Source organism: Triticum aestivum, chromosome 1D (genome assembly GCF_018294505.1).
Source record: "Triticum aestivum cultivar Chinese Spring chromosome 1D, IWGSC CS RefSeq v2.1, whole genome shotgun sequence".
NCBI classification, from domain to species: Eukaryota; Viridiplantae; Streptophyta; class Magnoliopsida; order Poales; family Poaceae; genus Triticum; species Triticum aestivum.
The window spans coordinates 7,213,668-7,236,123 of record NC_057796.1 but is presented as its reverse complement, the minus strand read 5'-3'; the positions used below and the strand labels follow the sequence as shown (position 1 = coordinate 7,236,123).

At 45.6% G+C, this 22,456-nt stretch overlaps 2 protein-coding genes across 2 annotated transcripts; one reads left to right on the top strand and one right to left on the bottom strand.

The window, feature by feature from the left end:
* Positions 1 to 10,185: 10,185 nt before the first annotated feature.
* Positions 10,186 to 15,546, bottom strand: LOC123162285 (putative 12-oxophytodienoate reductase 5). The gene is made up of 3 exons (XM_044580085.1): positions 15,358 to 15,546; positions 14,805 to 15,250; positions 10,186 to 10,984 (listed from the first exon to the last, which is right to left on the bottom strand). The coding sequence occupies exons 1-3, from the start codon at positions 15,414 to 15,416 to the stop codon at positions 10,401 to 10,403; spliced, it is 1,089 nt and encodes a 362-aa protein (XP_044436020.1). The 5' UTR covers positions 15,417 to 15,546; the 3' UTR covers positions 10,186 to 10,400.
* A 1,442-nt stretch (positions 15,547 to 16,988) lies between these two features.
* On the top strand, positions 16,989 to 18,560 carry LOC123162279 (putative 12-oxophytodienoate reductase 5). The gene is made up of 2 exons (XM_044580078.1): positions 16,989 to 17,721; positions 17,881 to 18,560. Exons 1-2 carry the CDS (start codon positions 17,163 to 17,165, stop codon positions 18,468 to 18,470), a joined length of 1,149 nt encoding a protein of 382 aa, XP_044436013.1. The 5' UTR covers positions 16,989 to 17,162; the 3' UTR covers positions 18,471 to 18,560.
* Positions 18,561 to 22,456: the final 3,896 nt, after the last annotated feature.

The window sequence follows — 22,456 nt, the reverse complement described above, 5'->3', positions numbered from 1 at the left end:
CGACACGACACCCCGACCCCGAAACAGCACCCCGACCCCGACACGGCACCCCGACACCGACACGACACCCGACCCCCGACACCTCCCGAAAAGGTGCTCTTTGGCCTTCCAGAGGCCGACGGGGTCATATATTTGTGAATTATGAGTTAGGTCATATATTTTTTGATTTTGTTATGAAAAACATCATATATAATTGTGTTGGTCGGGTAGATTTAAATGTGCAGTTGTTTCATCGCTGCGAGGTTTGGTGTTCGACGACCTCCCCGTGCGTTTGACGAGTTCTGCCCCTTCGTTCGTGGGTGAGCACAAATGACATGTCCTCCTCCCCCCTTAATTATTTGCTCTGTTCCGGTGTCCGTGCCGATGAAACTTGATAGCTAGCTATATATCTGTCTTGAATCATCAGTATGCGTAACCAATATGTGTCTCCCGTTCGAAAGCGTTATAGTTATAAATATGCATGCATTTGCATATTTATAACCGTGATTCTTTCGAATTGTCCAACGCTATCCATGGACAGCCCGAGTATGTGTAGATTGGGTTCGTTTTCCCATATGCTTTGCTCCGGATCCGACACATAAATTTCGTCAGTGCCTCCCCTGTTGTTCTCCGGGTACACATCCTCTCTGTTTATTGCAGAGACGTGTATCAGGAGAACAGCAGGGAGGTGCTGCCGAAATTTTGCGTCGGATCCGGAGCATAGCATGGGCAAATGAACCCAATCTACACATACTCGGGTGGGATTAGGACCTATCATTACCTATTACAGTGTAGGTTGCATGGACGTAATAAAATTGACAAAGTAGATCAACTGATGAATATATACATGGTGAATTTTATATATATATATATATATATATATATATATATATATTTGTTGTGTGTCCAGTAGCTCTGAAAGTCAAGATGAGTGATCGTGCGTGGATGTACACCGGTCACACTGGTCAGAACAAATGGAGCACTGAATGGTTCACAAAAACCAAGGGGTTTGTGCAAGCCGCATTTGCAAATGGCAAGAGGAAAACCTGATGCCCCTGTTTATGGTGCGGCAATTGGGAAAAGAGGACAGAGGCTGAAATGGGCAAACACCTGCAGAAGAGTGGTTTTACGCCCGATTATACGGTGTGGACATATCATGGTGAGTCTGCCCAACGTGACCGAGCTGAGGTGGATCGTCGTCGCACCGACGAGCATGGTACCGGGATGGAAAACATGATGCAAGACTTCGATGATGCTCGGGATTCGAACGAGGAGATGGAGGAATCTGCAAAGGCCTTCAATGAAATGTTGGAGTCTTCAAAACGTCCGCTCCACGAGCACACTGAGCTTTGTCAGTTGGATGCCATCTCACAAGTAATGGCTCTGAAGGCTCAGTTCAACTTGGGCAGAGAATGCTACGACGCAATGATGACAGTATTTGGACGCTTTCTACCCAAAGGCCATGTAATGCCTGCAAACCTATACTAGTCGGACAAAATCCTTCGTGCACTGAAGATGCCCTATGAGAAGATACATTCCTGTGAGAAAGTATGTGTCTTATTTAGGCTTGACTATGCGGACTTGAACTATTGTTCCATTTGCATGTCTTCCAGGTATGTTCTGGTAGACAACAGTATGGGTGAGAAGACACGGACCAAAATCTCCGTTAGTGTTCTTCGGTATATGCCAATCATACCAAGACTTCAACGTCTTTTCATGGTCGAAGAGACGGCCAGACAGATGACATGGCACAAAACGGGCAAAAGAACCGAACTAGATGCAGATGGGAATCTCATGATCGTACACACATCGGATGGTGTTGCGTGGAAAAAATTTGATGAATTACATGTTGACAAAGTGGCAGATCCGAGGCATCCTTGAGTCGGCATCAGCACGGATGGGTTCGGTGTGTTTGGTCTGACGGCAGCCCAATACAGTTGTTGGCCCGTATTTGTCTTTCCACTCAATCTCCCCCCCGGACAGATTATGCAAAGAAATAACATTTTCCTGACGTTGATAATTCCAGGGCCCAACTATCCGGGGAAAAATATGAATGTGTACATGCAGCCGCTTAAGGACGAATTGCAAGAAGCCTGGGATAATGGGTTCAAGACATACGACGCCTATAGCAAACGGAACTTCATAATGCGTGTCTGGTACATGTACTCGACGCATGACTTGTCGGCGTATGCGCTATTCGTTGGCTGGTGTGTGCATGGAAGGTTCCCGTGCCCCACATGCAAGGGAACTCTTGAGTTTCGTTGGCTTCAGGCCGGTCGCAAGTTTTCTTGCTTCGACATGCATAGACAGTTCCTGGATCCTCGCCATAATTTCAGGAAAGATAAGAAGAACTTCATCAGAGGTAGAGTTGTCAAAAACTCTGCACCACCTGCGTTGACAGGCCAACAGACCCTGGATCAGTTAAACGCTCTCGAGCCAGATCCAGAGTGTCCAGGGTACTTCAAGGGGTATAATTCTAAGCACGCCTGGACTCACAAGACATGCTTATGGGATCTGCCTTACTTCAAAGACCTCCTTTGCCCACACAACATCGACGTGATGCACACTGAGAAGAATATCGCCGAGGCACTTTTTGGTACATTGTTCGGCATAGATGGAAAGTCAAAGGATAATACTAAGGCTAGAGTCGATCTGGAGGCGCTATGTGATAGGCCGTTACAAAACATGAAAGAACCAAAAGGAAAGCAGAACTGGACGAAGCCAAAGGCATGGTTTAATCTTGGAAGGCCAGCTATGAGGAAAATTATCTTGTGGGTGAAAATGCAGTTGATGTTCCCCGATGGGTATGCAACGAATCTAAAGAGGGGAGCGAGTCTTGATAAATTGAAGATATTTGGTCTCAAGAGTCATGATTGGCACATATGGATTGAGCGGGTAATGCCGGTGATGTTGAGTGGCTTCATCCCTGAGGATGAATGGCTAGTACTGGCAGAACTCAGCTATTTCTTCCGTGTTCTTTGTGCGAAAGAACTATCGCCTGGCGTGCTAGAAGAAATGGAAGAGTTGGCGCCGGAGTTGATCTGCAAGTTAGAGAAGATCTTTCCACCGGGCTTCTTTAATCCAATGCAGCATTTGATTTTGCATCTCCCGACCGAGGCAATATTGGGGGGGGCCGTGCAAAATCGTTGGTGCTACCCAACTGAGAGGATGCAGAAGACGCTTCGACAAAAATGTAAAAATAAATGTAGAATTGAAGCATCGATGGCTGAGGCATTCATCACTAAGGAGGCGGCAAACTTCGTGACAACACACAACGAAGCCAAAAATCGTCATTTGCATAATCCGAAGCCTCGGTACAATGCTGACGAACCTCAAAAGGGTGGATCCAACCTCAGCCTATTCAAAGGGAATCTCGCACCAGCCAGTGGTTCAAAACCAGTATCTTTGGATAACGAAGAATGGCGGACCATTACGTTGTATATCTTCAACAACCTGACAGAAGTGCGGCCTTACATCGAGTAAGTTCTCGGTACATTGTTTCGCAACTTCTATTTCCTTTGAACTGCTCTTATTCCTGGATATTTCATACAGTTGATACGTCGCCATATTCTCGTATGGAGCGGTGATCCAAAAGGATTCTGTCGAAGAGTATGAGCTTCTCGCAAAGCAAGGAGGCGGCTATCCCGGTTTCATCTCTTGGTTCAAACAAATGGTAATTTCTATTAGACCATTTCATTTCATTCGCTAATTTCTGCCTAATGCAACAATCCTTTCGTATTAAACTTGTAGGCTAATTCAGAGTCTATGGATGCCGAGACAAGTCGCTAATGGGTTTGACTATAAGGTCCGTTCATTTGACAAATACGACATCAACGGGTATCGCTTTCGTACCTATGGCAAAGAGCTATCTATGGCCGACCGAAAGTCTACAAATTGTTGTGTATCTGCTATCGGCGAAGGAGGTACCGAGTATTATGGGAGAGTTGAAGCAATTTATGAACTTCTATTCTATGGTGACAACCCACCGAATTTCGTACTCTTCAAATGTTATTGGTTTCAGCCGAAGGAGACTAGAAGGACTCATGAACATATAGGGCTAGTTGAAATCAAACAAAGCACCCATTTAGATGTTCCTGATGTCTATATTAGGGCTCAACAGGCGACCCAAGTATTCTATCTACCGTGGGCCTGCCAAACTAATCCAAATCTGAAAGGTTGGGATGTCGTTTATGAAGTGCCGCCACGTGCTAGACTATCTCCCCCAAAGGAAGAGGATTATGAACCTCACATTAACCCAGACACATATGAAGGAGAATTCTTCCAAGAGACACGTCTTTCCAAAAAGCATTTCAAGAACCGCTATACTTCACCCCAAAACATTGAAGTAGACAGCGACAGTGAATCCGACATCAACCTAGAGGAGGAACAAGAAGAGCCGGAACAAGAAGAGGTTACTGCGGCGGATGACCTGTCAATGCTTGACCGATTACGTCAAGGTGGCCTTCCACATGTTGATGCCACTGAACCCTATGAGCCCGTCATTGATTATAGTAATGATGATGATTATGCATTTATTGATGATAGTGATCGAGATTATTAGTAGTGTCAGGTATTCAATTTTTTTATGTTGTACTTGATGATGATACACTTAAGTGATATACATATTATTATTCATGTCGGTATTTTTTTATGTTGTACTAATTTCATTTACTCTTTGTCATGGCAGGTGTTGAAAGATGGTGGGCGCTGGTCGGGAGCGCTCCGAGGCCTCTTCTTCGTCGGCACGTGGTGGGAGGTCTTCCATTCCACACGCACCTCTCCGCCGAGCGTTGCTGGACAGTATGGCGACACCGCCGGGCCCTTCTTCGTCGACAGCGGTGCCCAGCAGGGGACGAGGTAAGGGAGGGAAGAAGAGAGGAGTTGGAGCACGTGGTCGCGGGAGAGGAGGTAGGGTGACTGCTAGGGCGCCTTCCTCGCCGCCACCCCCAGCTGTTTCACCCGAGCACGTGACTGCTAGGGTGGACTCGTCCGAGGAGGAGGCTACACGGACTCCGATACACAAGCCTTCGGCCCACGAGCCTCGGGTCGACGGGCCTTCGGCCCACGAGACCCCGAAGGAGCACACGTCTGGATGGGGTACCTGGCCGGATGAGCCTGAGGGGCCGAGTGGCCATGCTGATGATGGCGGGGAGCCGACTGATATTGAGGAGGAGGGGGGCACCGTCTACCAACGTGGTTGTACACGGCTCCCGTCTGTGCCGGCGACCCGCGAGCAGAGGTGGTTGATTTTCCCTGATGGGGAGTGGTAAGTGCATTTAATCTTTTTGTACCTTCTGCATTCACGTTCTTCAAATATCTAATGTGTTGGCCTTGTCATGCTGTAGGGGTTGGGACCACCATCATAGTGTCCGCCGGCCCAACTCCGTCCTTGGAGTGCTTTCCCGACAAAACTTCCCGGGGTTTGTCATGTTGCCTGGTGAGGGTCGGCTTCCAGAGCTTGGATTGAGCTGGGAGCACTACTTGGCTACCCCGGCCCCGCCGGGTGAGATTATCGACGGTGTCTTGTGCGACACGAGGGCAGACATGGTGATCAGAAAGTTCTGGGTAATTTCTCCTTTACACATTTAAAAATCTTCAACTAGCTAGTTATTAATTGTACTAATCAATACTGCCTCATTTGATTGCAGACATTCTACAGGTGTGAGGAGGGATACGAGGAGGAGGAGGCAAATGTTATCGAGAACGTCTGCAAGCGCCTACTACAGAACTTACGGCACGAGGCTCGGGTGCAGGCTATTCGAGACTACTAAGCCTTGCGTGGTATCAAGAAGCCCAAGCCGGTGTGTCGCGATAAGTTCCTGAGTAAGGAGTAGTACATGAAGGTAATTCTTAAGGCCTTGTACTTACTTCCTTCATTTAGTAATTCATAGTCGTAGCGCTCAAGTTTCTATTTGCTAACTTAGGCGCCTCCGAGATGGTGTGCGGATCGGATGGATTGTTGGGACGTGTTGGTAAATGAGTGGTGCTCAAAAGAATGGCTAGCCGTCCACAACGCGGCCAAGGACAAATGTGCCCAAATGGAAGGTGTGCCACACCATCAAGGCAGCTCCAACTTATATCAGTTCGGGCGGAACTGGGTATGTGGTTTGCTTCATAATTCATGCAATTCATTCATCATACTAGCTTGAGCCCTTTAATTACTAATTTACTTTGTTTCTCACTTTCAGCCACGCTACAATAAGGCGGATAAGGAGCCAGAGGTGTACGACCTGTATGCCATGGCCCACACTGCCTCTTTCAAGAAAGTCAAGGCATTCTCTCCGTCTAACCTCGATGATGCAGACAACTTCACCAACATCTCCTCCCACGACAAGCTCGTGAAATATAGAGATGGGGGGAAGGCGAGGAAAGGGGAGGACTTTAACCCGAGCCAGGGTCCCATTGATCCAGAGCTGGTGATGATATCTGGTGGCGGGAGGTCCCATGGCTCCATAGCCATTGGAGATGGACTTATCCGTTGTCCTAGCACTCTCCCGGAGATCAAGGCGCGCCAGTCGAGCTCCGCTCCTGAGATAAGGCCTCGTGAACGGCCAGTCCAACTCACCATCAAGGTTAGTTATACGTACTCAGCTATCTTTCTCCATTACATTGTGTGTGCTTCCATCAATGATTACAAATGGTAACGAGGAGTGGTGTTGCAGGCTGCTATACAGAGTGAGAGAGATAGAACGGAGAAACTTCTGGTGGAGGCGGCGGAGAGGCAGCGGGAGTTGGAGGAGAGGACGACAAAGATGTTGGAGGAGGAGAGGGCACGGAATGACATGCAGGCAAGGGCCATGTACGAGCTCCTTGTGGTAAGTTTCTTCTGCAGATTAGCCAAAACATTCATGTAGTGTTTGTCTCATTACTAACTAGTATGAATGAGTCGTCAAAACCAAATGTGCAGTCTGTGTGCGAGAAGACCGGTCAGACCGCTCCGCCGATGCCAGTGATTGCTCCTGGGACCACGGTGAGTTTAATTTGAATGGACATTACTTGCTAGTCGTAACATTTGAGTGTCATCATGCTAACGAGACATTGAAAATGATCTTTGGTGCAGCGTAACTCCAGACAAGCATCGCACGATCCTTCTCCAGCTATCGGCACGAGCCAGCCCGCTCCTATACCTCCATGATCATGGTAAGTTTCTCTAGTGTTTTTCTTAACAAATGCATAAAGACCTAGACTTAGCCTTATTTCCTCCAATGTGCTTACCACAATGACCTAGAGTTAGCTTCTTTTCCTCCAAAATGACTTAATAAGCTTACTGACCTCCAAAACCATCCATTTTACCTAAGTTAGCTCTAAAACGATCTATACTTAGCTTTGTTTCCTCCAAAATGACCTAAGTTACCTCTAATATGCTTAGTTAACTAGGTTTGCTCAATAATGACATGTACTTAGCTTACTTATGTCAAAAATGGCATAATTAGCTTAGTTAGCTCATAAACAATCCATTTTACCTAAGTTAGCTCTAAAATGACCCATTTTACCTTAGTTAGCTCATAAATGATCCATTTTACCCAAGTTAGCTCTAAAATGACCCATTTTACCTAGACTAGCTCCAAAATGGTCCATTTTACCTATGTTAGCTCTAAAATGACCCATTTCACCTAGGTTAGCTCCAAAATGATGCAGTTTACCCAAGTTAGCTCTAAAATGACCCATTTTACCTAGATTAGCTCATGAACGATCCATTTCACCTAGGTTAGCTCACAAACGATCCATTTTACCTAGTTTAGCTCCAAAATGACCCATCACACCTAGGTTAGCTCTAAAATGATGCATTTTACCTAAGTTAGCTCATAAACGATCTATTTCACCTAGGTTAGCTCATAAACGATCCATTTCACCTAACTTAGCTCAAAAACGATCCATTTCACCTAGGTTAGCTCCAAAATGACCCATCTTACCTAGGTTAGCTCTAGAATGATGCATTATACCTAAGTTAGCTCATAAACGATCTATTTCACCTAGGTTAGCTCATAAACGATCCATTTCAACTAAGTTAGCTCATAAATGATCCATTTCACCTAAGTTAGCTCATAAATGGCATATACTTCTTCTTCTAGTCACCTTTTTCTAACTTTCTTATTTGCCATTTTGCAGATTTCATTCACTTCACGGAAGCTAGCTTGCTATGATGGAGTGCTTGTTTTTTCTTTCATTCTTCTCTAGTATTCTTCTAGCTTGCTATGATGAAACTTGCTATCTTGATGAAACTTTGCATTGTAATATGTATGGATGGAACAATGTGTATGTGCAACTTACTATGTATGAATGGATGGAACTATATATGTATGCACGATGAAACTTATATGCTGGATATGTCATATGTATGCTGTTAAATAGCCCTGTGAAATATATATATGGCATATATTTGCTGTGAAAATTGCTAGATTTAGAAAACAGAAAAAAAAGAGGCACCTTTGCCGTCAGCCGCTGATGGCAAAGGCTCCTTTGCCGTCTGCCGCGGACGGCAAAGAAGCCACGCGGCGGCCACCTGTGCTTCCTGGGAGCTCACCCATTTGGTCAGTTTGCCTACAGCGGCGGACGGCAAAGGCTTTGCCTACAGTGGCAGACGGCAAAGAATGCATTTGCCTACAGCAGCAGACGGCAAAGGCTTGTCTCGCAGTGACGTCCAGCTGACGTCATTCGGCGGACGGCAAAGGCCGGATGCTCTTTGCCGTCAGGGGCGGACGGCAAAGGCTGCCGTTAGCCGCCTAACGGACTAACAGCGCATTTATTGCCGTCGGCTTTCTTCGCCGTCAGCCGCTGATAGCAAAGGCCCCTTTCCCGTCTGCTTCAAAAAGCAGACGGCAAAGAAGCTCTTTACTGATGCCTACTTTGTCGGAGCCTTTTGCCGTCCGCGGCAGACGGCAAAGGCCTTTGCCGTCTGCAGTGGCAGACGGCAAAGTAGCTGATTCCTGTAGTGAAGGAAAATATCTGGCTTTGTTAATGTGAACCCACAAGACCGAAGGGTTATAGAAAAGTTTCTAAATCCATTTAGTAAGAAGGACTATGTTCATGTTTTTAGATTTAGTGATCCCCAACCCTCCTCTAGATTTCAGTAAGCAAATGTCTTCCCAATGCACCATATGGTACTGCATTTAGGATCGTCTCCTTCCCAAAAGATGTGGGACCTGACTTTGTTGAATTGATGATTGATCATGTCCTCTAAGAGGAATAAAGCTATCGTGTAAGACGCAATCCCTGAGAGGCACACATTAATCATAATTAGTCTAGCACCTAGAAAACATTATTGGTTTTCCCTTGCCACGTGTCGACTCGTTTAGACACCTTGGCCCCTAAAGGCTCCCAGTCCGCCTTCTAAATGGATTTGTCCGAGATGGGTAACCCAAGGTCAGAGATGGGGAAGTTGGTAAGCTTACAGTTGAGGAGGTTAGTGATCCCCACTCCCTCTTCATGGCACTCTCCCCATAGCCACCACTTCATATTTTGAATGTTGATTTTCTTACCAACGTTGCTTCATACCAAATAAGGAGTTTAATAGTGGTGATATTGTGATGGTTACGTTCGAACATGAGTATGGTATCGTCCACATATTGCAGGTCCAAGACTCCCCACCCCCCGGAGATCTGGTGGGGTACAATACCCCTAAGGTGCCCCGCTAGTTTAGCCTTGTCTAGCATGGAGGACAAGGCATCGGTGACAGTGCCAAATAGGAGTGAGGAGATCGGATCGCCTTGTCTAACCACCCTTTTATTTCTTACGATGGAGCCAATGCATCCGTTGATTGAGATCCAAGTCTAGCTACCCGAGACCAGTTGCGTCATGCGGTGAACCTGGCGACGTGAAAGCATTTACGGAAGAGCACCTCACGTAAAAACACAAACTAACCCCCATAGTAGGCCTTCTCGGAATATAATTTCAAACAGATGAGCTTATGCTTTTTGGTCTTGACTTTGTGGAGTGGCTGGATCCTTTTGAGGATATGTCTACCTTTGATGAAAACCGACTGGCTTTGGTCAACGATATGCCTGGCTAAAAAAATATGTACGATTTATTTTTGATAAACGAAATGAAGAGACTACATAACTCCTATTTAGAAATGAATGGAGTAAGATTAATAATCATATTGACGAGCAAAACAGTTCCATGTCATGTTTGATCTGAGCTCGTACAACTTATAATCTCCCTCCGACTTCCAAGAAATGATTGTCTTGAAAAATACTTTTTGTCATATGTCCTTTGACCTGATTGTTAAATGAAAATCATAGTTGAAACAGTGTATGGGAGACTTGACAGAGAGTAATGTTTCTATAGAAACTTGAGCAACATCAGCAATCATCATACGGAGTTTATTGCTTCATGAAACAGAACACTTGCACATACATCTAATTAGCGTCCTGCGGCACACTTATTTTGTCGTCGGAGCAAGAAGCTGACTCAATTGATGATTATTCAAGGAAGGGGTAGTCGGTGTAGCCGACGACGGGGTCTGAGGTGTAGAAGGTCATTCTGTCATACTTGTTCAGCTCTGCGCCGATCTCAAACCGCTTTGGCAGGTCCGGGTTCGACAGGAATAGCCGCCCAAAGGCCACTAGGTCAGTGTATCCCTCGGTGACCACCTTGCTCCCTTCCTCACGGTCGTATCCACCATTGGCGATGAAGGTCCCTTTGAACGCTTCTCTGTACGGTAGCAGCCGCTTCGGCACCACTCTTCGTCCGTCCACAATGGCCATCCTAGGCTCGATCATGTGGATATAGAGGATGTCATGGTCGTTGAGTTTGGTGGACATATAAAGTGCAAGGGAGTGGGGGTCAGAGTCGTGGCAATCCATGTAGTCGGTGAATGGGGAGAGGCGGATGCCCACACGGCGGCCGCCGACCTCCTTGACAACAGCATCGACCACCTCGAGAGCGAAACGACACCGGTTTTCGAGACTACCACCATACTCGTCTGTGCGGTCGTTGGCGCTATCCTTGAGAAACTGCTCGATGATGTACCCGTTTGCACCATGGATCTCCACGCCGTCGAAACCTGCCACGCCACACCATTCATTTAGGGGAGATCAGAGCAGCATTCCATGATACACGACCATTTTAGATATGGCGGCGGTATCCAAGATAGAAACTTTGGACATTCTAGTATATGTATTTAAATGTTAGCCGATGACTAGTAAAATGATTACATGTGAGCGGATGACTTTGGACATTCTAGTATATGTATTTACATTGATGTAGGGGAGTATTTTCGTTGGATGAACTAACGGTACTATTTCTGCTAAAAAGGTAAATTTATTTAGGATGCGGCTAGCTAGCGCCGCTGCGCTCGTTTGCTGTTCCGAGCGCACCCTCCACCCCATGCACGCACATAACGAAACAGCTCCAACATAGCTCCGCACCCTCACGCTACATAGACCGCGTGCATTTATTTGGGGTTTCAAAAAATTTAAAAAGCCGTAACTTTTGATTCGAGCATCAAAATTTAGATCCGCTTTCACCATTGGGTTTATCACGACGAGTTCTTCAAAACTAGATCCCACATGAGCAGGTTTCGATGATTTTTTTTTTCTTGAGCAACTTTGGGTGCAATGGAGACAACTTTAGTACTGTAGGAAAGCAACTTCTTCTTTCTGGCCTAGTAGGACTATCTATTAGGTTGGCCTGTGTAAAAACAAGAAAAAAGCCAAAAAGCATGAGACATCTATAGTGTTGTTAACAAGAAACTTCATTGCACTATGGGATCGACCTCTCTAGACACTTTTAACCATCCAATGACCCAAATTTGTTGGAACAAGTTCATACGTCTGAAATCCTCCAAGCCGAACGAGCAGGGGGCGTTCTCAAGGCCCCTCAGCGTCGATTGCTCCCTTCAACATCAAGCCGAATCCCGTCTCCTCAGACGACAAGAGGAGAAAAATCCACCCCTCCTAACCGAGGCTTCTGCAATGGACAAAGAATCCGCACTACAAATTGAGATGCCAACCCAATGGTCAACCTCCGATCATTGTCTAACGATGCCCTCTCCGCCGCCCCCGAGCAAACACGACGTCCAAAACTAGATGCCGCGTAAAGGAGGAGACGTCATCCCCACTGCACTAACCATTTCTGTTGCAACAAGGAGGTGGCAACAACAACTTTTAATATTGATAAACACAACCACATATAGAAAATACTAAGTTCACCCAGCAGAGGCCATTGGGGGTAGAAAAGAAAAACAACTATGTGACTTATATGCACTGGAGTTATACTTAAAAAAGCAGTAACTTTTGGGGTGTTTTTGTGCAACTCCAATGCATTCACCAGACAACTTTTAGGTCTTGGTAAATATTTTTGTTCGTGAGGATTGGACAACTAGATACATGGCTTTAGGCAAACTATTTATTGATTGTGGGCAACTGGATACTTTGTTTTAGGCAACTAGATACTTTTTTAGGGCAACTTTGGGTGTGAAGGAGGCAACTATCATGCCATAGGGAAGCAACTTCTTCTCTTTGGCCTAGTAGGACTTCCTATTAGGTTTGTTTGCGTAAAAACAAGAAAAATCATAGAAAACATAAGGCCCATTTAGTGCTACATACAAAACAACTTCACTACACTATGTGTACCTGTGAATTTTACTAACATTATCCCAACTTGCCTATCATGGTTGCTCATTTGTCTATTGTCTGATAGTCAGTTGCCTACAATTGATGTGCAGTTGCCTATAAATATTGTAAATTGCCTACCATTGATGCCTAGTTGCCTACTATTGGTAACTAGTTGCCTATCATTGCGACTCAGTTGCCTAACTTTGTAAAAATAGTTGCCTACAATATTGTGAAGTGGTTTATGATTGTTTTTCTAAGTTGCCTGCAAACACTCTAAAGTTGCCAAAATTGACCACCAAGTTGCCTATCATAGTTAGCAATAGCAGACACAAGAGTATCAATGGTAGACGGCTTCATAGTATTATAGGCAGTTTAGAAACAACAACATACAAGCATGAACAATATGCAACTTAGAAGTACCGGTGAGAAAGTTAGGAGAATATGCAACTTAGAAGTATCGGTGAGGAAGTTAGGAGAATGTTAGAAAAATTAATTATGAGAAAGTGTAGTGAAGTTGCCTATTTTTAGCACGTCTCTTGTAGAAAGAAAGTTGCTTATAAAGATGATATGATGTTGTCTACCTCTGTTCAAAGTTATTCTCTATTACTAGTTAGTTGCTCATTGTTGGTAATTAGTTACTTTAAATTGGAGTGGGGTGGCTTCTGTTGAGCACTAAAGTTGTCTCATCTAGCGTCTAAGTTGCTTTCTGAAAGAAAGAAAAATCATCAAAACATATCTATGTGGGTTTAGTTTTGAAGAGCTTGTCATGACCTGGCTAGCCAACACCCGTGTGCTCAGTAGCGTTGGCGGGCAGACTCCCCTAGAAAAGGAAAGCACACAGATCTCATACCACCCATCTCCACATAGTTCAAAAATTTGAAATCATGACAGATGACTTATATTTGAGTTGCTCAATACGGACGGAAAGATTCTTTCGTGAAATAAAAGAACGGCAGCGGCAGGTTGATGAGGGAAAGGAAACCAGATCTTTTTTCTATGGTATGGCCTGGGTGGCCTAAGCGAAATCCCGAGATATGAAGGAGCAGGTGCCGTTTGCCGCAAGTAGATCTAGCTGATTGACTCGTTCATAGTCGAAAACTAATGCATCGAACCCTTTGCCGATCAAAAGATTAGGAACTGTCCTCCTTTTACCGGATACCCTTGCCGAAGAAGGGCTGTAAATATCTCATACGTATGTTTCCTAGGATCTACTACATGAAAATGAAAAAGTATTGGCTTGAGTTCTTTCGCGATAGGCCCTTGCAAGAAAATGCTTTGAAGATGAGGTTCGCCGATGAAAGTGGTACGTGAGGTGGGTTTAGAATGTCCTGAGATAGTTCGGTTCCTATCTACCGTCGGTGTTAAAGGGAGAACTGCGAGGAGCCAGCCCTAGGACGAGAGGACTGGGCTGGTCAACCTATGGTGTACCGGTTGTTATGCCAATAGCAGCGCCGGGCAGCCCACAAAAACTTTTCGATATTGTAGGCAACTTAGGTCCCTTGATGGACAACTTTCATAGTATTCTAAAAAATTGAGAATCACTCGTAGGCAACTTCGTGGTGAAAGGGCAACCTGGTTTCTGAGGTAGACAATTTAGAAACCATGTTAGACAAGTTTCCACACTACGGTAAGAAACTTTCACAGTATGATAGCAACTAAACAATCCACAACTTATTTTCTGATGTATGCAACTTAGAAATCATGGTGACCACCTATTACACTGTTGCACACAACTAACTACTCCCTCCGTTCCGATTTACTCGTCGTGGTTTTAGTTCAAATTTGAACTAAAACCACGACGAGTAAATCGGAACGGAGGGAGTAGGTGGCTGCTAGGCGAAGTTAGTTATACACACGGTGCAATTCATCTAGCATCAGAATTGCTCATGTTTAGCACTAAAATTGCTTCATCTATCATCAAAGTTGCTTTTGAAAAAAATCATCAAAACATATTCATATGTGATCTAGTTTTGAAGAGCTCTTCACGAGGAACCCAACGGTGAAAACGGTTCTGCGTTCTGACACTCGGTTCAAAAGTTGTAGCTTTTTGAAAAATTGTAACAGAACAAATAGATGACGTTGGCATATTCATGCGCATAGGTATTCTTTACACTACCCACTGGATAACGCGTTTGTTCCAGCGAACTATTTTTGTCTTCTAGCGCGTGCGCTTGCATCGTCTAGATAGCGCAGCTGCGCGTTTAAGTGTACAGGGAAGCATTTCTAAACAGAAAGTTAGCGTGTCAACGTCCTACTGTAGGAACGTACCGGCATCGATGGCGTTCCTGGCAGCCTTCCGGAAGTCGTCGACGATGGCAGGTATCTCCTCCACCGTCAGCCTCCTTGGCGGCGAGAACTCCTCACGATGCCCGTCGAAGCTCATCTGTGGGCCCACCCCCTTCTCGGTGCTCGACAGCGGGGCGGCGCCGCCGGGCTGCAGCTCAAAGGTGGACACACGTCCGACGTGCCAGATCTGGCAGAAGAACAGCGCGCCCTTGGCGTGCACGGCGGCAACGATGGGCTTCCACGCCTCGACGTGCTCCGCCGTCCAGATCCCGGGAGTGTCGGTGTAGCCCTGCGCCGTGTCGGAGACCCCTGTGGCCTCGGCGATGAGCAGCCCACCGGTGGTGGCGCGCTGGGAGTAGTACACGGCGGCATGCGTCTGCGGCACGTTGCCGTAGGAGCGCTGCCTTGTCAGCGGCGCTAGCACCACCCTGCAGCATCAACATGGTCGCCAGTCGGCCGTCGTGTCAGCCATGCATGCATGATGATGATCCAGTGATGGAACAGGTACAACAGGTGGCTGATGGTTGGTAGGTACCTGTGAGCGAGGTCGAACTGGCCCATCTTGTACGGCGTGAGGAGAGGGATGGGCTCCATTGCTGATAGCTGAAGCTTTTCTTGATCAATTAATGGCGGAGGAGGAAGAAGAAGACTGCTGAGTGGTGTGGTGGTGACTGGTGAGCAAAGTTTTAAATAGCGCGCTAAGCCTCTTAGCGGCGGACCTCATCTAAATGCTATAGCGTGCATGCTATTTAAAATGTTTTCTCATGTGTTTAGACAAATGACCCTTAGCGCATGACCTTTTTCAAATGCTATAGCGTGCTATAGCGGAGCTATAGCGGGCTATTTAAAACCATGCTGGTGAGTAGTGGAGTTGACATGACATTCATTTATAGATCAATGGTATGCAAATCATATATTATCATATGATATGGTTATATTAAACTAATGGTGTTCCCGGCTGCTAATTAGCACATACATCATGGGTGAGCTAAGCATGGAAGAAAAAGGCATCTTATTTTAGTTTTAGTCGTGCTATCACAGCTCACAAGCACGCATCAAGTTCTGTGTCTTTTGACTCCGCCAGAGACAGCGACCAATTATATGTACCCCTCCATCGCCTTCATCACTCCCTATCTTTTGGGACGATGATGTGTATTGTTGCAATTAAAATCAAGGGTAACCTTTTATGATCGTTATATGCCCCTACTATGGAAAATCCTCGGCCCATTTTCTTGTACGCGAGAAAGGAAAATGAAAGAAACCGTCCACAAGACTATAGCCTCGCCCCTCTCACCCTCCTCAGTACCTTCTTTTCGGTCATCGGTCAGACGGTGCGATGGGCCGCACCTCCTTGGTTTTCTGCAGGGCATTAGATTTCCATTTTGCATTGTAGATGGCATGTCGGAGGAATAAGTCTCTCCTAGTCCCCGTCAATGGTGCTCACCATTGTACTGAAAGTCCTTCATTTAGGGGTTGGCAGTGAAAATGACGACGAGAGAAGAAACGAAGCGTATATCCATGGTCGATGAGGCTTTCCTCAGTCGTCATCCCAGAGCATGCGCTGCACAACATTCATTCTGTGGTGTCATGCTGATTGAGGTGTCACTTGCTCGGCTTTTGGAGCCGTGATTGGCAGGTAGCATGCAATAAGCCACCTGACAATTGTAAATCGGAAACACGTATTAGACAATGAAATGAATGTCGAACAAGGCTTTCTTTCAAAATAAGGGTCATATATATGCCTAAATTTTGAGTTGGGGAGCTGAACTCGGGTCGACAGGTTGCACAACCACATGACTAACCATCGAGCCCCGAGCAAGCCTCTCATTGCACGAGGGCACGAGGCTTGTGCTTCGGATCAGAGAGAGAGAGAGACAGAGCAGTGTCTCCCATGAGAACAAAAAAAAAAGATTGAGCAGCTTCCTTTGATCCCTTACATTTTGCACCAAAGTCCACTTGGCCCCTACTGTACTCAACACAATTGAATGCAGTCCTCAAAAGTCATCTTGGTTCCAATTGTTTATTCTCTCTTTGAAAACACTAAAAAAAGTGTTACCTTTGTGGGGTAGGGGGGGGGGGCTGCTGCTTTGGCGGAGGCAGTACATCACGGCTTGCGTCAGCCACTCACTCACTCACTGGATTCTCCGAAGGAGAAAAGGCATTCGTTCATGGATGCAACCCATCAGTGCATGCACCATAGCACGATGAAGATTGAATAATAATCTGATGATCTATATATATACACACTGCCTTCCCATTGATCGCCTACGGAATCATCTCTGATCTCAGCTGCATACGTTGTCACTAGCTCAGTAGCTCACACTCACTCACTCGCCGGTCATGGCTGGAGAAGATGGTGAGACGGTCACGGTGGCGGCGGCGGCGATCCCTCTGCTGACGCCGTACAGGACGGGCGGCGGCGAGCTGGAGCTGGCGCACAGGGTGGTGCTGGCGCCGCTGACGAGGCAGCGCTCCCCGGGGAACCTCCCGCAGCCGCACGCCGCCGTCTACTACGCGCAGCGCGCCACCGCCGGCGGGATGCTGATCACGGAGGCCACGGGCGTGTCCGCCGCGGCGCAGGGCCACCGGCCCACCCCGGGCGTCTGGGCGGGCGAGCAGGTGGAGGCGTGGCGGCCCGTCGTCGACGCCGTGCACGCCAAGGGCGCGGTGGTCTTCTGCCAGCTCTGGCACGTCGGGCGCGTCGTGGGCAAGCTCCGGCCGGACGGCGCGCGGGCAGAGACGCCGCAGCCGGTGTCCAGCACCGGCAGGCCGATCGCCACCCCGCGGATGAACGACGGCGTCGAGGAGGAGTTCGCGACGCCCAGGAGGCTGGATGTGGCGGGGATCGCCGGCGTCGTCGACGACTTCAGGAGGGCCGCCAGGAACGCCGTCGACGCCGGTACGCACGGACGAGCTCCGGCCTCTGCTCGCCATCAACACTTCGAACACTCTGTTCTGTTCGTCGTGCTCTGCTTTAGCTGCTCTGTTTATGTTCATCGTGCTCTGCTTCCTTTAATTGCTCTGCCTGTCCATGTCCATATGGCGAATCCGATTGCAGGGTTCGACGGCGTGGAGATCCACGGCGCGCACGGCTACCTCGTGGAGCAGTTCCTCAAGGACAGCGCCAACGACCGCGACGACGAGTACGGCGGCAGCCTCGAGAACCGGTGCCGCTTCGCGCTCGAGGTGGTCACCGCCGTGGCTGAGGAGATCGGGGGCCGCCGCTTAGGCGTCCGCCTCTCACCCTTTGCCGACTACATGGACTGCCACGACTCCGACCCGCACGCCCTCGCGCTCCACATGGCCACCAAGCTCAAAGGCATCCCCGAAGGAATCCTCTACCTCCACATGATGGAGCCAAGGATGGCACGCGCCGATGGTCGGCGGGTGGTACCGAAGCGGTTGCGGCCGTACCGGGATGCGTTCGGGGGGGCATTCATCGCCGCTGGTGGGTATGACCGGGAGGAGGGGAATAAGGTGGTCAGAGAGGGGTACACCGACCTAGTGGCATTTGGGCGGCTTTTCCTAGCAAACCCGGACCTTCCGAAGAGGTTTGAGCTTGACGCAGAGCTCAACGGGTACGACAGGGCCACCTTCTACACCTCCGACCCCGTCGTTGGGTACACCGACTATCCATTTTTGGGCTGACCGACTCATCATCGATTGGTGGAGCTAAATATGCGTTTGACTTTGTACATGTAGTTTCAACAACTCTTTAAATATATATAGTTTGCGAAATGATCTTATATTATGGGACGACGGAGTATGTGATTAGGTCTCTGAATCCGTCCACTTCACTAATATCAAATGTTCTATGGCTTCACGAAAAAAATAGCAGGAAATTCATTCCCTTTGAAAGGAATGGGCAAAGGTTAGCTATCATTTTATTTGCACGGTCAATAGACGTTTTATTCTATAATGATAGGGTTACAATTAAGAGGCAAGAGTTTCTCGATACATGGGGCCATGTGTAGCCACACCGGTGTGGTACATTCAGTACGCTATACGTTGCCAAACTCTGCAATACTATTTTGATCTCTATGCAGCTTATGTGGAATAAACTCCTGCTCTACCAATAATGCTTTAATATCCAGAGCCAAGTGGCCGTAAGAAAAACGATCCAAAGAGTTGTCAGTTAAAACATATAAGGCCAGTGCCGAGTCCAACTGAACAATGACGGAAACATATAAGGCATAATGCTAATTTATTTTTGTTAATGCACGAAACCAATGCTAGTGGTTTGTTTTAGTCGACCCTTCTTCCCACTTGTAGCCATCCCGCTTCATTACAAATGGGTAATACAATCATTTCATGTGATGTTGATTAGCCTTCTTGTACCCTTATCGGTTTGAGTTTTTTTAACTGGGCATTAGCCCCTTTCCATTACGCATAACGGAAATCAGGGCCGAGCCAGCAAAATCCGAGGCCCCTCTGCCAAACTCTAATATGGGGCCTACCTCACTAAAATTAGAACTATGTAAATAGAACTACAATAATGTATATGCCATAATATCTTACATAGCAATGTGATATATCAAAAATCATATGTGTTCTTTTGCCAAACTCTAAATTGGGGCCTCACTAAAATTTGAACAATATAAATAGCACTATCAGTGGCGGAGGTACGGTACTAAATCTGGGCGGGCCAGTACAAAGAAAAGCCCAATATTTTTTTTTCTCTTATGGGTCAGTGTGGTCTCAATCCCTTACTGTTTTTGCCGTGAACTGGGTGGGCCATGGCTCAATTTGCCTTGTTCTAGCTCCAGCAGTGAGCACTATACTGATGTATAGATCAAAATATCTTACATAGCAATGTGATATATCAAAAATCATACATATTCAACATTTGGTTGCATAGTTTTTTACCTAAATGACATCATTCAATATATAAGTGTTCTTTGATGAAATCTTTGATAATATACGCATAATCAATCTTCTCCAAAACTCCACCCTCAAGTTCTATTGGGGCCAAATTAGTAAGCTTTTGTTGTGTTAATGTATATAGTGCACATATAGGACTGCTTTTTTGCGGGGACACATATAGGACAACTTCGATAGCTTCAATATAGAAATGCTCAGCGGACGCGACAATAATAGGAATATATTTTTTGACTCTCTGCATGTTTTTATTAATTCTCAAATAAATAGTACAGATAAGAGTTTATGAAAAAGAAAAAGAAACTATACAGCAGAGAAACAAAAGAACAAAGCAAGTCCAAAGTGTGATCACTCTGATGTGGTTGAATGGTTAGGATGATAGTGTGGTATCCCCGCCCACTAGATGTGCAACATCTCTCTCACTGCAGCAAAAAGGTATATATTCGTATGACTCAGACTCAGATACAAGCTACAGTGAGGTTCATGTTGATGACATGGGTGATGCCTACAACAACTATGTGTGATCACCATAGGCTCCGTCTTGCGCTAAGCCAGTCTATTATGCTTTAGCCCGCTCTAGCGTGCTACGCGTCGCTATGAACACTGTGTTGTAACTTGTACCAGCTTTCTTGACATTCTATAACCACCTGCTTTATTCACCCTTTTCAATCTACTATGTATTGAAGCTGCCATCCATGGCTTTACCTTAAAATTTCTCTATATGTTTAGCACTCATGACCGTGCATTTACTTACCCCTGATGCATCGTGTTTTAATATTTTTCCATTGTATTCTCTTAGAGCTGATCGGCACAAGCCTTCTTTTAGAGCTCTTTGTTAATATAACTATCCTTCCGTCTATAATATTCTTTTGGTCCTTTTCCAAGATGGATTGCACAATCCATTGCCTTGGCATGTACCATGCTTTTCAAAATTATGTTCCTCTATTGCCTGGTTGTTTTTGCTACTGTTCATGGATATAACTTTTGCCAACTATGAAAAGCTGCTTAGACGATGAAGTCATTTTCGATACCAATGGCACACATGCAGCGATGATTCTACCTAATGTTCATCAATGCTGTAAATAAGCTATCGTAAACTCATTCGCCTTATGCGCCATCAGCACAGTGGGCCTACCTATGTAGCTTGCTACTCATTTCATGCATTTCTTAGAACGGTAATGTGACAACTTCATATCTTTTGTGCCTAAATATTCTAATGTGCATGGTTTGAAAACTTGGCTTGCTCTTGCCCTTTGCACCATCGGAGCAACGGGTCATCTAGTAGTATATAAAAGTTGAAAAGTTAAATTAGAGTACACGTTTTTTCTATCCTCTCTCTCCTCCCAAATGGACAAATAAGGATTAATTTATGAAAAACGTTGGATGACTCTCTCTCTCTCGTATCATATCTACAGACCACGTCCGGACATAAAAACGGACATTTGTCGTGTCCATTTGCGGGTCAGCGTTGGAGATGTCCTAACACCGCTTCTTTGTCTTCTTCGGCCGAGCGTGCATTCGACTTTTGTTGTACGTCAACACAACTTTGGACTTGTCCTTCTTCGTACGCTTCACTGGAGGGGTCTTAAAATGGTCGTCATTAATTAATCACTTGACTATGTTGAGTTGGAGATGCTGGAGTAGACTCGAATTAATCAGATGGGACTTCGTCCTCGGAGTCCACTCCATGGCTCAAAAGGTATTCCAACTCAGCCTCCTCACTCTCTTTGTAAGAGGTAATATCACCCGGAGTCACAGAACTTGCATCGCGTGTTCAGTTTAGTACTAGAATTTTGTAAATACGATTTTGTGGTTACTTTTTTTTGCATGGGATTTTGTGGTCACCTAACTTGACTCGAGCGTGCAGATACGGTCACACGTATGAGGCGTATCCATGTGTATGGCCCCACTTGTCAGTGAGTGGTAGCAGTAGACGCGAGATAGTTTTACAAAAACACCCTCAAAATTTTTTAGTTGCGGAAAAAGTCAACCACCGCGGCACATATTTGCACAAAATTCCTTCACTTTTTTATTTACAGAAAACCCCACAACAGTACTTCCATTATATGTGAAAATTGACACACAAAAAAACTAGGTCGATGGGACTCGAACCTGCAAACAACAGGTTTAACACGGAATGCTCTAAGGCACTACAACCTCCAAGTTAGTTTGTCTAACACCGATAACTAACTTATATTATTTTTTAGGAAGTTAACTAACTTTTTTTAGTCTTTTTTAGGGGTAACTTTTTTTGTTGACTGGAAGACAACACATGCGAAGCTTAAATGGGCTGTATATACTGTGGCCCATTTGCACGCGCTATTTTCTTCAGATATTTGTAAAAAAAGTAACAAAGTTATGTTCAATTATTTATGTGTTAAATATATTATTCATACAGATGATCATTAGTAAATATAAACCTGTGTATTATATAGGAAATATTTGGTAAAATGTAAGTAATAAATACTTTTAAGATATTTGTAAACCATCAGTAATAAAATTAAGTTCAAATATTTACGTGTTAAAATACTATACATACATACCATGATTAGTAAATGAAAACATTTAAATATAAATCTGTGTTTTATATAAAATATATTTAGTTGATACGGACATTGAAAATGTTTACTAAGTAAATATGTTTAATTAATCCAAAAAATATATAAACTTGTGGCTTATATCTGAACTATACAAAATGATGAATACAACCATTTACTAAATATTTATGAATATTCACTTGTGTATAATTTTTACTC